Here is a 15,051-nt window from a genome sequence, read left to right on the forward strand (position 1 = left end):
GTTATATAAATATATAAAATATATAAATAATCTATATCTAAATATATATAGAACTGTAAATATAGAAATATTTAAAGTATATAAAGAACTAAAATATATAAGGAACTCATATGACTCAACACCAAAAAAACAAATAATCCAATTAAAAAATGGACAGAGGACCTGAACAGATTTTTCTAAAGAAGAAATAATAGACAACCAACAGGAACATGAAAAGATGCTCCACATTGCTAATCATGAGGGAAATGCAAGTCAAAACCACAATGAGATATCACCTAACACTAGTTAGGATGGCCATTGTCCAAAAAACAAGAAATTAGAAATGTTGGCAAGGATGCAGAGAAATGGGAACCCTCCTACACTGTTGGGAATGTAAATTGGTGCAGCTACTATGGAAAACAGTATGGAGGTTCCTCAAAAAACTGAAAGGAGAAATGCCATATGACCCAGTAATTCCACTTCTGGGAATTTACCTGAAGAAAACAATCTCTGATTCAAAAAAATATATGCACCCCTATGTTTGTTGCTGCATTATTTGCAGCAGCCAAGATAGGGAAGCAACCAGAGTATCCATCAGTAGATGAGTGGATGAAGAAGAGGTGTTATGTACACACAATGGAATATTGTTCAGGCAAAAAAAGAAAGAAATCCTGCATTTTCAACAACATGGATGGACCTAGAGGGTTTTATTCTAAGTGAAATAAACCAGGCAGAGAAAGACAAATATCATCTGATTTCACTTACATGTGGAATCTCAAAACAAAACAAAACAAAATGAACAAAATAGCAGTATAGATTCATAGACAGTGAGAAGTGCCTGTTGGTTACCATGGGGTAGGGGCTAGGGTGGTGGATGAAATAGGGGATAAAGAGCCACAAAATCTCAATCATAATACAGATTAGTCATAGGGATGAAAATACAGCATAGAGAATATAATCAGTATTTCTGAAGCATGTTTCTTTGTTGAGAGATAGTAACTACACTAGTTGGGGTGAGGATTTAATGATTTATGTAACTGTTGAATCACTGTGTTGTATACTTGAAACCAATATAATAATATAAATCAAGTATCCTTCAATAAAAAAAAGTACAAAGGAGGGCCCTTAATGCCAACTGAGTGCTATGACTTTTCCAAGCCAGCCATTAACCCCAAGCCCTATGTCCTGTTGGAATTTATTAGTATTCATATGAAATTTTCTCATCCACCACTAGCACCATGTCAGATCTTAATCTTCCCCATTCACTGCCCAGAGCTGTTTTTGAGATAGAGAAAAATTATTATAATTCAGGTGTCTTAAATAATAAAGTCAATGTTACAAGAGTCCAAGGCCCTAGAACATATTACTTAATCTGTTCTTAAGTACTGGTGTATGTTAATGGAAACTGATGGTCTTTTAATCAGGTCCCCCACATGGTGCTGTCATTGTAACTTAGTTTAATATTAAATTTTCTTAAGATATTTTAAATCAGATGGAAAATTATCACCTAAAAGCCAGTTTCTTTTTGCTTGAATCGGGAAATGAAATAAGAACTTCACCCATCCTGTCTCACCCTGACCTTTCAGTACCATTCCAAAAAATTTTATGTTCCTGGGCATAACTTTGCTTTTCTGACTGTTGTGTCTAAAATGAGAGTTTCTTTTTTACTGAGCACACTTAAGCAGTGTTTCATATCCTGTCTGTATGGATGGGGGATTGCAGTGGGGCTATCTAAAGTAGTTAAATTCAGAATCTTGCCCTAAAGCAGTCACCAGTTTTTTGCCTCCTAAGCTCATATTACTTTGGATTATGCACTTTTGGGAATATAGGTGCCTTATAAATTTGTATTAATTGTAATCCAGCATGAAATGATTCATTTCATCACCTCATAAATAGTCATATGACTACATTTAATAGAAAAAAGTAATTTATTTGTGCAGTAGCAGAATTAGAACATCTCACACAAAATTTCAGAAGGGTTATTATTGCTCCACTCCTTAGAAATCACTAGAAATATTTACATTTAATTTTTTTTCAGTGTACCTGAAATACTAAAATAGAAAATCTGTAAAAAAATCATTCAGTGGTTTCATTGACATTCACAGAGATTGAAGTGAAGCTGTTTTTTTGGTTAACAAGTGTCTTTGTCTACCCTTTTACAATGTCACCCCACTCCCCGCCCAGTCCCCTTTTAAGAGCTTCTGGAATTTGTCGCTGTGCAGATATTTAGCAGACTCTGAAGTAATTTCAAAGAAGCTATCATGTATTTCACGGAGGTTTAAATATACTCAAAAAAAATGACAAATTAAGTACATTGCAAAAAGTCCATCTGCTGTGATTAATAACATTAACCTCTGATCAAAGAGTAGTTCATAGTTAAAGAGAATATAAGATCTGGAAGAAGCTTTTAAAATACCCAGTTTGAGGACTAGATGAGGACACTGAATTCTGGGGCGGTAAAGCAGTGACTTGCTCCTGGCCACACTGAGTTTGGGGCAGGACACATGCTCTAGGTCTCATCCAGAAACTTTACACATTTGGCCATTCTTATTCATTCATTCCCTTTTCCCCTTCAGCTTCAGTTATTGCTATTTAAATATATTCACAAGTCTCCTTTTAACCACAACTAAACAAAATGTCCCATGGAATCCATCACCACCCTCCAGCTACTACAGGCTTTCTTTTTATTCATGTGCAGACTTACTGAATGAAGTCTGTGCTCAGGGGTACCGCATTTCCTCCCCTCGGGCACCTCGGCCCCTCTGGTTTGGCTTCTGATCACAAGCAAAACAGCTCTCACTGAGGCCCCATGTCACCTCCATGCCACCACATCCAGTGTGTTTTACTGTCTTTTCAACTTGACTGATGTCTCTGAAGCATTCTGCATCTGTTTCCACTCCTTCCCTTGGCCTCAGAGGGTTTCCTTCCTCTCGTCCCTTCCCCATTCCCATTGTGGGTTCCTCCCCTATGTGGTCACTGAAAGCCAGTGTTCCTCAGGGTACCCGAGCCTTAGGCCCTCTTATCTTCCACCTCTCCATTCTCCCCTCAGGTGACTTTCCCGGATCTGTGGCTTCATTTGTTAAAGATGACTCTCGGTTACATAGAGAGAGATACACACACAGTTGCATGCACACACTTGTATATATACACATATACACACACACAGATATTAGGTAAATATGTACATATCTATACAGATAGGTAGATATGTATACATATATATGTGTGTATGTGTCTGTATATATATTTGAGATTAAGTAGGTAGGTAGGTTGGTAGATAGATTGCTAGACATCCTGTGTTTTTCTTCTGTAGATTTAGATCCATATTTCTGCCTGCCAAAGGCATCTCAAATTCATTATCTGAAACCAAAATCATGATTTCTTCCCCAACGCAGGCTTGGTCCTTTTTCCATGTTCTCAGTCTGTGGAAACAGCTCCCATTCAGTCAGTTATTGCAGGCCAAAACCGTGGAGCCATCTTCCTCACCTTCCTTGTCCCTGTATCCATATCAGTCCTGTTGGTCTGATCTCCTAAATATCTTTCTGAATTATTTCCCTCCTCTAACCCCCTGTCTCCCATCCTGACCCACCACCGTCTTTGACCTGTACCATAGCAGCAGCCTCCTACCCTGTTTGTCTATATCCATTCTTGCCCTCTCTGGTTCATTCTTCAGTCAAAAGAATAAACTTTCTGAAACTCACGTCTGATAATGTAACATTGCTGTTTACAGCACTTCACTTTCTTCCTATTGCATTTCTATGAAATACAACACACTTGACTATGTGCTGAAAGATTATTTGTGAATGGCCCATGCCCTCCCGCTCTCTCAAGCCTTTTATTGGGCAGTACTCTCCCTTGTTTTCCTCTGCTATAGGCATCCACCTGTCTTCTAGTCACGTCTCATCAGCATCACCATTGTCATCGCCTTTTCCTGCCTCAGGACCTTTACATATGCCACCCTCCCCTCTTCATCCTCAGTTTGTCTTGAGCCCCACCTCCCTCAAGGCATCCTTCCCTACAATCAACCCCCTTCTTATGTGCTTATTGAGCACTGGGCAGGGTATCTGTCCTTCATTTGTATCTTTGCATATATTTATGGAATTATTTGATTATTTACCTCTCTCTCCTACTTGTTTATAAGCTACTTAAGGGCAAGGCATAAGCCTGACTTGTTCAGCTCTGTGCCCCAGTGCATATCACAGTGACTAGCATGCAGTTAATTTTCATTATGTATTGGTTGAATGAATGAATGAACAGCATCATTTAAAAATGAACCAAAATTTTAAGCCAGTAGGTTTGTTGATTAAACAAATACCACAGAAGAAAAAAATACCATAGAAGAAACCAGTCTTAACAGAGCCCCTTTTATGTGCCAGGCAGTTTATGTACATTATTTAGATGGAAACCAGGAATGGTCATGGGTAGTTTTGTTTCCTTTTATAACTCCTTAAAGGGATTTTTATGTATATTTCATTCAGATGCATGGGTGGCAAAGTTATTTTCAATGATTTAATATGCTATGAAATATGTGTCTGAAATACTATTCTGTTTTTCCATTAACATATTTTAGCAATTTTCAACCTGCATAGTTGGACATTTGATTAACATGAAAAAAAAAGAATTGGATTAGGTATAATTAACACCTCAAATGCAATTGCCTTATTAATCTCTAATGTCACTTTAAGAGCATTAAATATACATATATCCTAGACATAGTTGCTTAACTTTTGACTTTCTGTATGGCACACATTTCTGAGTCCTGGTCATAAATGGCATGGGAAACAGCTTTCTTAATTATGGCAGTTATGCCTTTCTATAATTGGAAATTATATGAATGAAATTCTCTATCAGGAGTATAGTAGACTGTAGAGTGGATGATTTTCATGGCTGCCTTTCTGAGTCTCCTAAAACTGTGTTCACCTTTTCACATTGACTTCTTTTCCACTAAATCATGACTTTCACTAGGACCAGTCCTTCATTTGCTCCCTGTGGTTATGATCTAAACCAATTAGGTTTTAGCCATGTTGAATTTCAAACTCTTTTGAGAATCTGAAACAATATGTCGAATAAGCACACCAGATACCTGGTCTTAAGCTCCAGAACAGTCATCTGAGGTAACAGTATTGCCTGCAGAGTCTAAGACGAGATGTGCCTTAGTGAGAGGTTGGTGACTGGTCGGCCAGAGTCACATGCCCTGTCCAAGAGGCAGCCCTTAACAGCCCAGGGGTTTTTGCCAAATGGCAACACAGATCTAGTGATACCATAAGCTTCCAATGTTTGCAGGGAAGCCAGAAAGAAACTCAAACTTCTCTGTGAAAACTGCATATTTTTTACTGTTGGCAATTAATAATTTTGTTTTCTAAACATTGCACAGGCACACAAAACACATCTATAAACTGATTTTTTCTCTGGCTCCAAGTTTGTGCCTGTGGTGAAAATTCTTTATCCTGGGCTCAGGTGCTCATGCTCTGTACCTACTTCATCTCTCTAGTCTGTTTCACTTTTTGCTATACAGATGTCCTGCATTTTTGTGGAATTGACTCCTTCCTCTCTCCAAACATAGCAGGCCTGTTCTCCTGTCTAAGATTTAGCCCCTCCCATGGTTACCCCAAATTGGAATACCTCTCTTGTCTTGTGCCTCTCCTGTGAAACCCAGTTTAGGTCTTTGGTACAGAAGTCTATCCCCACCTCCAGCCTTCAGTCATCACATAGATGATTGACACCTCATGATGTATGTGGTATTTTGTGGTTGACTTCTAGTTGGTGAGTCTTACCTTCACAAATGAGTTACATTCTTTTTCAGGGCAAAAGATTGAATTTAGGAGTCTGTTTTGAAGCATGGTAGACTCTCATGTGGATGGGCCAGATTAGATTGTGAATCTCTTCTGCAATATCACTCCCTATAGATGCCTCTAGTAACAAGGAGCTCACTGCCTTCCAGGGCAGCCATGCCATCTTTCGATAGCTCTGACCTTAGAAACTGTTTATTTTCTTTCTTGCTTAATCAAGTTGAAAATTGGTGCCCTCTCCCTCCAATGATTTTGTTACCCTTGGGCATTTATGTTGAATTCTTTTGCCCCTTGGGTAGTCATTTTCTGAATCATAGGAACCTAGTCAGTCAGAAGGAATACTGTGTGTCTAATGTGGTCATCTAAATTTTAACAGGGTTTTAACAAGAAGCAGTACTTTTACATGGATATAGACACTATATGTACATAGTTACTTTCCTGTCAAATTCTGAGGGAGATTTTAGTAATAATTACCCGTACTCTACCAATGTTACCTTTTTTGGGGGGGGGGAAGCACTTTCCATTGAGATTTCTACTTTTATCAGCATTAATAAAGATTTCCTATATTTGTGATCATATGCTTTCCAATGTATTACAATGTCTCTTTGAAGAACTGGTTTATTTTCTTTCTTTTAAACAATTAGAAGTATAATTAACTGTACATTAAGTTTTAAATCTCATAATACATTGTAATGCTTGAACCTATCACTTCTCCCTTGGTAACATGAGTATTTTGACACTTGGCTATAAAAATAAAAATAGGAGATGGAAAATAAGATGCCTATGTAAGAAGGAAAGGCAAAAACCTCCTCCCAGAATCACATAAAACATGAAAATACAGCACATACAACTAGGCCTGAAATCAACCTGAAGACTGCAGAACTAACCATCTACATCTGGGGAAGAAGAGAAGATCCTACAGAAAAGGGTAAAGTAACAAAGCCATGATCCAGTGGGACCCAAGCCCTCCCTCCACCCCAGGCCACAGGCAGGAGGAAAAGGAATGGAGTGGGGAGTGAGTAGAAGCCCAGGACCCTGAACACCTCGTCCTTGAGATCTATTCTACACGAGCCCACATTGCACAGTGCCCTGGTGATTGGTGGGGCTGGACAACAGAGATGGGTGGAACACTCGGGGAGGCCAAGATCCCAGCAGCCTGTGGAGAAGTCATATGCTCTACCAGCCCCCCTGAGAAAGAAAGCAGAGTGGGCAGTTTGAAAGGCTTCCCAACAGCCAGAGGGGCAAGGATTGCACAGTGCTCTCTGTTTGGAGAAAGGTCAGGTGGACAATACCTCCTCAGTCTGCCCTCAGCCCAACAGGTTGGGAGCCCTCAGGAGCTTCAGACACTCCAACCCCCTCACTGGCAACACAGCCCAGAGATTCCTTGCAGTGGTGCATGGCATGCCCGTCAACAGTGAAATCAGATTTTACTCCCAGGTACGCTGGAGGAGAACCCCCTGCCCGCTCAGCCCTATTTTGGGCCAGCTGGGGAGCTGTGTGCAAGAGCTGGCCCCAGGAGCTCTATCCCCTGAGCAGGCATCAGTCCTGTTCACCAGTGGCCTCTGCCATCACAGCAGGTTGGATGGAGGGCAGTTCTGCCCATATCAGCTCCAACCCCTCAGTCCCAGGAGCTCTTTCCTTCTGGCAGGTGCCAGTCCTGTTCGCTAGCAGTCCCCACTATCACGGCAGGCTGGAGAGACAGTGGCTTCACCCACTGCAGCTCCAGAGAATATTCTCCCAACTCCTGTGATCAGCTGATGGCCCACACAACCCACCTAAAATCAGAAAACCACAGCAAGGCAGAAAGGTGCCACACCACTGCACACCAACAGCTGGGGCTCCTGCCCAGGAAATTGAGCTTCTGGACACTACAGGGCACCTCCTACACAAATCCCATAAGAAATATTTTTAAAAAATGAAGTGACAGAGGAATTTGGTTCAAACAAAAACTCAGGAAAAAATATCAGAAAGCAGGCTTAGTGAAATTGTAATCACCAATCTTCCCAATAAAGATTTCAAAATAAAAGTCATAAATATGCTCACAGGTTTAAAGAAAAATATTTAAGATCTCAAAGAAACCTTCAACAAAGAGACAGAAATCCTCAAAAAAGCCACTCAGAGCTAAAGAATATGAAATGAAACATAGAATGGAGGAATTTAAAAGTAGATTTGATGAGGTAGAGGAGATGGTAAATGAAATAGAAATTAAAGAACAGGAATACAGAGAAACAGGCACAGAGAGGAAAAAGGACCTCTAAGAATGAAAGAATAAAAAGAGCTGTGTGGCAAATCCAAACAGAGCCACATTCTCACTATAGAGGTACCAGAGGAAGGAGAGAGAGAGAGAGAGAGAAAGGGATAGAAAGTGTCTTTGATGAGGTAATTGTTGAAAACTTCCCCAATCTGGGGAAGGAAATAGACACTTAGGTCATAGAAGCACAAAGATCACCCAACAAAAGGAGCCCTAGGAAGACAACACCAAGATATATAATAATTAAAATGGCAAAGATCAAGGGCAATGAGAGAGCACAGAAAGCAGCCAGAGGGAGAAAAAAGATTACTTCTAAAGGAAACTCTATCAGGCTATCATCAGACTTCTCAGCAGAAACCTTACAGGCCAGAAAGGAGTGGCATGATATATTTAATGTAAAGAAACAGAAGGGCCTCCAACCAAGAATACTCTACCCGGAAAGATTATCACTTAAATTTGAATCAGGGATTAAACAATTTCCAGATAAGCGAAAGTTGAGGGAATTCACCACCACCAGATAATTTCTGCAAAATCTCTTAAAGGGAATGCTGTAGATGGAAATGCTCCTAAGGCTAAATAGCTGTCACCCGAGAAGATAAACCCACAGTAAAGGTAGTAGACCAATTGATTACTAAGCAAATACAAAGTTAAATCAGCTATTCACAAAGTTAGTCAAGGGCTAAACAAAGAGTATAGAATATGACAATATATAAAGAGTGGAAGAGGAAGAAGAAGTAGTGGAGGGAAAAAAAAAACCCTTTAGATTGTGTTTGAAATAGAGTAATAAGCAATTTAAGATAGACTGTTAGATAGTAAGGAAACTATCCTTGAACCTTTGATAACCACAAATCTAAAGCCTAAGATGACAGTAAGTACATATCTATTGATAATCACCTAAATGGAAATGGACTGAATGCAGCAATCAAAAGAAACAGAGTTACAGAATGGATAAAATAAACAAGACCCATCTATATGCTGCCTACAAGAGACTCACTTAAAACCCAAAGACATATGAAGACTAAAAGTGAAGAGCTGGACAAAGATATTTCATTCAAATAATAGGGAGAAAAAAGCAGCAAGTAGCAGTACTTATATCAGACAAAATAGGTTTCAAAACGAAAATAATGAGAGACAAAGGACATTACATAATGATAAAGCGGTCAGTCCAACAAGAGGATATAACCATTATAAACATTTATGTACCCAATATAGGAGCACCTAAATATGTGAAACAGATACTAATAGAATTAAAGGAGGAAATAGGATGTAGCACATTGATTTTAGGAGACTTTAATACACCATTCACACCAAAAGAAAGATGAATGAGACAGTAAGTAAGCAAGGAGACAGAGGCACTGAACAGTACATTAAAACAGATGGACCTAACAGACATCTATAAAACACTCCACCCAAAAGCAGCAGGATATACATTCTTCTCAAGTGTACATGGAATGTTTTCCAGAATAGATCATATACTAGGCCATAAAAAGAGACTCAATAAATTCAAAAAGATTGAAATTGTACCAACCAGCTTCTCAGACCACAAAGGTATGAAACTAGAAATAAATTATGCAAAGAAAACAAAAAGCCCACAAACATGCTCCCAAATAATCAATGGATCAATGACCAAATAAAAACAGAGATCAAGCAATACATTGAGAAAAATAAAAACAATAACTCAACATCCCAAAACCTGTGGGATGCAATGATTGCATTTCTAAGAAGAAAGTATATTGCAGTACAGGCTTACCTCAACAAAGAAGAACAATCCCAAATGAACAGTCTAAATGCACAATTAATGAAACTAGAGAAAGAACAAATGAGACCTGAAGTAGGTAGAAGGAGGGTCATAATAAAGTTCAGAGCAGAAATAAATAAAATAGAGAAGAATAAAAGAATAGAAAGAATCAATGGAACCAGTAGCTGGTTCTTTGAGAAAATTAACAACATAGCCAGACTTATAAAGAAAAAAGGAGAGTGTACATACATAAACAGACTCAGAAATGAAAAAGGAAAAATCACTGTGGACACTACAGAAATACAAAGAACTATGAGAGAATACTATGAAAAATTGTATCCTAACAAATTGGATAACCTAGAAGAAATGGACAACTTTCTAGAAAAATACAACCTTTCAAGACTGGTCTAGGAAGAAACAGAAAATCTGAATAGGTAAAGTACCAGCAATGAAATCAAATTGGTAATCAAAAAGCTAACTAAGAACAAAATGCCTGGGCCAGATGGCTTCATCACTGAGTTTTATCAAACATTTAAAGAAGACCTAATACCCATCCTCCTTGAAGTATTCCAAAAAGTACAAGAGGAGGGAGTACTTCCAAACTTAACCTATGAGGCCAGCTTCACTCTAATACCAAAACCATACAGACACCACTAAAAAAGAAAATTCCAGACCAATATCCCTGATGACCATAGATGCAAAAATACTCAACAAAATACTAGCAAATGAAATTCAAAAATACATCAAAAAGATCATCCATCATGACCAAGTGAGATGTATTCCTGAGATGCAAGGATGGTACAGTATTAAAAAATCAATCAATATCATACACCACATCAACAAAAAGGATAGAAATCACATGGTCATCTCAATAGATGCTGAAAGAGCATTTGACAAAATTCAACATCCATTCAAGATAAAAACTTACAACAAAATGTGTATAGAGGGTACATACCTCAACATAATAAAGGGCATTCATGACAAACTCACTGCCAGCATCATACTCAAAGGCGAAAAGCTGGAAGCTTTTCCTCTAAGATCAGAAACAAGACAAGGATGCCCATTCTCCCTGCTTTTATTCAACATAGTACTGAAGGTCCTAGGCATGGCAATCAGACAACACAAAGAAATAAAAGGTACCCAGATTGAAAAGGCAGAAGTTAAACTGTCACTGTAGACAACATGATATTATACATAGAGAACCCTAAAGACTCTGCCAAAAAACTATTACAACTAATAACTGAATTCAGAAAGTTGAAGGATAAAAAATTAATATACAGATATCTATTTCATTCCAGTATACTAACAACAAATTAGCAGAAAGATAAATCAAGAAAATAATTCCATTCACAACTGCATCAAAAAGAATAAAATACCTAGGAATAAACCTAACCAACAAGGTGAAAAACCTATTATTCAGAAAACTACAAGACACGTATGAGAGAAATTAAAGAAGACATCAATAAATGGAAATACATCCTCTGCTCATGGATAGGAAGAATTAATATTGTCAAAATTGCCATCCTGCCTAAAGCAATCTACAGATTCAGTGCAATCCCTATCAAAATACCAACAGCATTCTTTAACAAACTAGAACAAATAGTTCCAAAATTCATATGGAACCACAAAAGACCCTGAATAGCTTAAGCAATACTGAGAAGGAAGAATAAAGCTGGGGGGATTATTCAGCTCTACTACAAAGCCACAATAATGAAAAGAATTTGGTAGTGGCACAAGAACAGGTCCATAGATAAATGAAACAGAATAGAGAGCCCAGATATAAACCCACACATTTATGGTCAATTAATATATGATAAAGGAGCCATGTATATACAGTGGGCAAATGACAGCCTCTTCAACAACTGGTGTTGGCAAAACTGGACAGCTACATGCAAGAGAATGAAACTGGATTACTGTCTAACTCCATACACAAAAGTAAACTCAAAATGGATCAAAGACCTGAATGTAAGTAATAAAACCATAAAACTCATAGAAGAAAATATAGGCAAAATGTATTGAATATAAACATGAGCAACTTTTTCCTGAACACAACTCCTCAGGTACAGGAAACAAAATAAAAATTGAACAAGTGAGACTACATCAAACTAAAAAGCTTCTGTACAGCAAAGGACACCATCAGTAGAACAAAAAGGCATACCACAGTATGGGAGAATATATTTGTAAACGACGTATCCAACAAGGGGTTAACATCCAAAATATATAAAGAACTTACATGCCTCAACACCCAAAAAACTAATAACCCGATTAAATAATGGACAGAGGATCTGAATACACATTTCTCCAAAGGAGAAATTTGGATGTTCAACAGGCACATGAAAAGATGCTCCACATTGCTAATTATCAGGAAAATGCAAATTAAAGCCACAATGAGATATCACCACACACCAGTTAGGGTGGCCAACATTGAAAAGACATGGAACAACAAATGCTGGTGAGGATGCAGAGAAAGGGGAACCCTCCTATACTGCTGGTAGGAATGTAAATTAGTTCAACCATTGTGGAAAGCAATATGGAGGGTCCTCAAAAAACTAAAAATAGAAATACCATTTGACCCAGGAATTCCACTCCTAGGAATTTACTCAAAAAAAAACAAGGTCCCAGATTCAAAACAACTTATACAGTCCTATGTTGATCGTAGCACTATTTACAATAGCCAATATATGGAAGTAACCTAAGTGTCCACCAGTAGATGGATGTATAAAAAAGAGGTGGTACATATATACAATGGAATATTATTCAGTCATAAGAAGAAAACAAATCTTACCATTTGCAACAACATGGATGGAGCTAGAGGGTATTATGCTCAGTGAAATAAGCCAGGCAGAGAAAGACAAATACCAATTGACTTCACTTATTTTTAGAGTATAACAACGAAGCAAAACTGAAGGAACAAAACAGCAGCAGACTCACAGACTCCAAGAAAGGACCAGGGGTTACCAAAGGGAAGGGGTTGGGGAAGGTGAGTGGGGAGGGAGGGAGGAGGATTAAGGGGCATTATAATTAGCACACACAATATAGGTAGGTCACAGGGAAGGCAGTACATCATGGAGAAGACAAATAATGATTGTATAGCATCTTACTATGCTGATTGACTGTGACTACAATGAGGGGATGAAGACTTGATAATATGGGTGAATGTTGAAACCACAATGTTGTTCATGTGAAACCTTCAAAAGATTGTGTATCAATGATACTTTAATGAAAAATAAAATAAAACAACAACAACAAAAAATTACTTGTGGATTTAAATTTGGTTTATATAAGCAGACCTTTGAGACTAAAGGTTTCCCTTATTATTACTGTTTTCAGGTACACTGGAAATTACATTTCAACTCTAAAATTCCATGTTAGCATGTCATCTTGACTGTGTTGCTTACTGTAAAGTCGTCACTTTTTTTATGTTCTTAGGTGCAGTGATACTCTTGGGAAGAACGAATATGTTCCGTTTCAACCATCCAAAGGAGGCTGCTAAGCTCAGGGAGAAGAGAAAGGTGAGCGGCATGGCATCTCCAGGAGCTGCTTCTGATCTGGGTGTGACTGGGGCCTGGGGATCTCCACTCTGATTCCAACACTTTGATTTTTGTGGAGTCCAGACCCAGAAAAGTCATTCTGTATCCTGGATTGATCTAGGGAGTTTATTTCCCAGTCCATGACTGGCTGATGAAGAAGGAGAGCAAGCAATTAAAGTTCAGAGCAGATGGAGAAAAGTCTCTTTCTAGATCTTTCTCTTGAACCCTCCACCCCTAAAAAGGAGTTGGGCATCATTTTATATTAAGTGCAGAGTGACTTTCACTTAAGAGCATCTATTTTAGCAGTTAACCCAGTATTAGAATCACTTTCATCCCAAAGTTTGCTCACTTTTTATTATTCTCCACAACAAATGGGATTTTTGGTTAAGATGTGAAGCAGATTGGATGGGGGTGGGGCAGGGTGTGAGTTTGGTACAGGGGAGAGAGACTTGGCTGGATGGGGACATCTGGGGTCGGGGGGCACTTTTAAGTGCTGTATGGGAGACATGGATGAGGAGCAGAGAGAGAGGGGAGAATGAAAAGGAGAGAAATCTGTACAGGGTATGAGCTGTCTTAGATTGAGGAAGGTAATAAAGATGGCAGCTAATATTTCAATGAGTCAGGCAGTTTGCCAAACTTCTGTGTGTATCCCCCTTTATCTGCAAGGCATCTACTAGTGCATATTATAGATGATCAGGATGAGAAACTGAGACTAAATTGTTCTGGAACTGGCAAATGGGGAGCCGGGGGTCCAGCCCTGACCTGTGACTTGGAAGTGGTTGCCCTTCATTGCTGAATAGCACAGCCCAGCCTCTCAACTTACTTTTGTAAGGGCTTCCCAAGGTTGCCTGTGCCTTAGATGGAAAATCCCGAGAAAGCTGCAAAGCCTGCTGTTCTCTAGGGCTGCTCGTTCCAGCCAGTGAAGCCAGTCCGAGCCCAGAGTGTCCCTGGAGGGTCCTTTTCTACACACACTGGCAGAGGAAGAGAGGGAAGAGAATGTTTGTCCGTAGCTTTCCTTGGAAGAAAAGAAGGTCAAGCTGTTACTGTGTGATCCCCCTTCACCCTTCCCTCCTTCATCTTTATCCCTTAGTGAGTGTAGGGACACTGCTCCTGCTGGGGAGTGGAGATGACAAAGCTGTCATGACCCCGGCCTTGACTAATGCAGTGGTTGTGTCATTCAGGGTTAGCTTTCCCAATCCAAGCATGCTGCAGCCCTACTGTGCTATCTTTGGTTTTGAGGGCCTGGGTTTGAGAGGCATCCATAGCCTGCTGTGTTCTTGACCTGCTGTCCTCACTCAAACCGGGTGGTTTGTGTGCTGACATGGAGTGTATGCACCTCACTGCCTCTCACGAGGTGCAGACAGTGAGTCCAGAGCACTGGCCTTTTCTTGTCTGCTAAGGTAACCCCTCTGCCCTGTGTCTGCTCTTAGAGTGGCCTTCTGTCCTCCTTCAGCTTGTCCATGACCGACCTCTCGAAGTCCTGTGAGAACCTGTCTGCAGTCATGTTATATAACCCTGGGTGAGTGAACAGCTGTGTCTCCTAACCTGTGATTATCACGGTTGTGGTGTTTATTGTGTCAGTTTCACTAAACGAACAGATAAAAATAAAACTTCTGCAATTGCATCACCTTATCAAATCAACCATAGAGTCATTTTCCATGTTCCCTTCTAGCCCTTCTAGCTATATATGTACGTAATTTTACTTAGTTGTAATCACAACTTAAATGAGATTATGTATTCTGATTCTTTTTTGCTTAACTGCGT

General features: G+C 39.2%; 1 protein-coding gene across 7 annotated transcripts in view; it reads left to right on the forward strand.

The window, feature by feature from the left end:
• Positions 1 to 15,051, forward strand: part of KIF16B (kinesin family member 16B) — a 315,843-nt gene that overhangs the window by 178,496 nt on the left and 122,296 nt on the right. For 6 of the 7 annotated variants that reach the window (XM_057502709.1, XM_036892122.2, XM_057502708.1 and 3 more), the window contains exons 16-17: positions 13,187 to 13,269; positions 14,718 to 14,806. In XM_057502709.1, coding sequence (XP_057358692.1) covers positions 13,187 to 13,269; positions 14,718 to 14,806 — 172 coding nt within the window. The remainder of the gene's footprint in view (positions 1 to 13,186; positions 13,270 to 14,717; positions 14,807 to 15,051) is intronic. The other variant, XM_057502707.1, reaches the window with a different exon arrangement.

This window comes from Manis pentadactyla, chromosome 5 (assembly GCF_030020395.1).
Source record: "Manis pentadactyla isolate mManPen7 chromosome 5, mManPen7.hap1, whole genome shotgun sequence".
Classification (NCBI taxonomy): Eukaryota; Metazoa; Chordata; class Mammalia; order Pholidota; family Manidae; genus Manis; species Manis pentadactyla.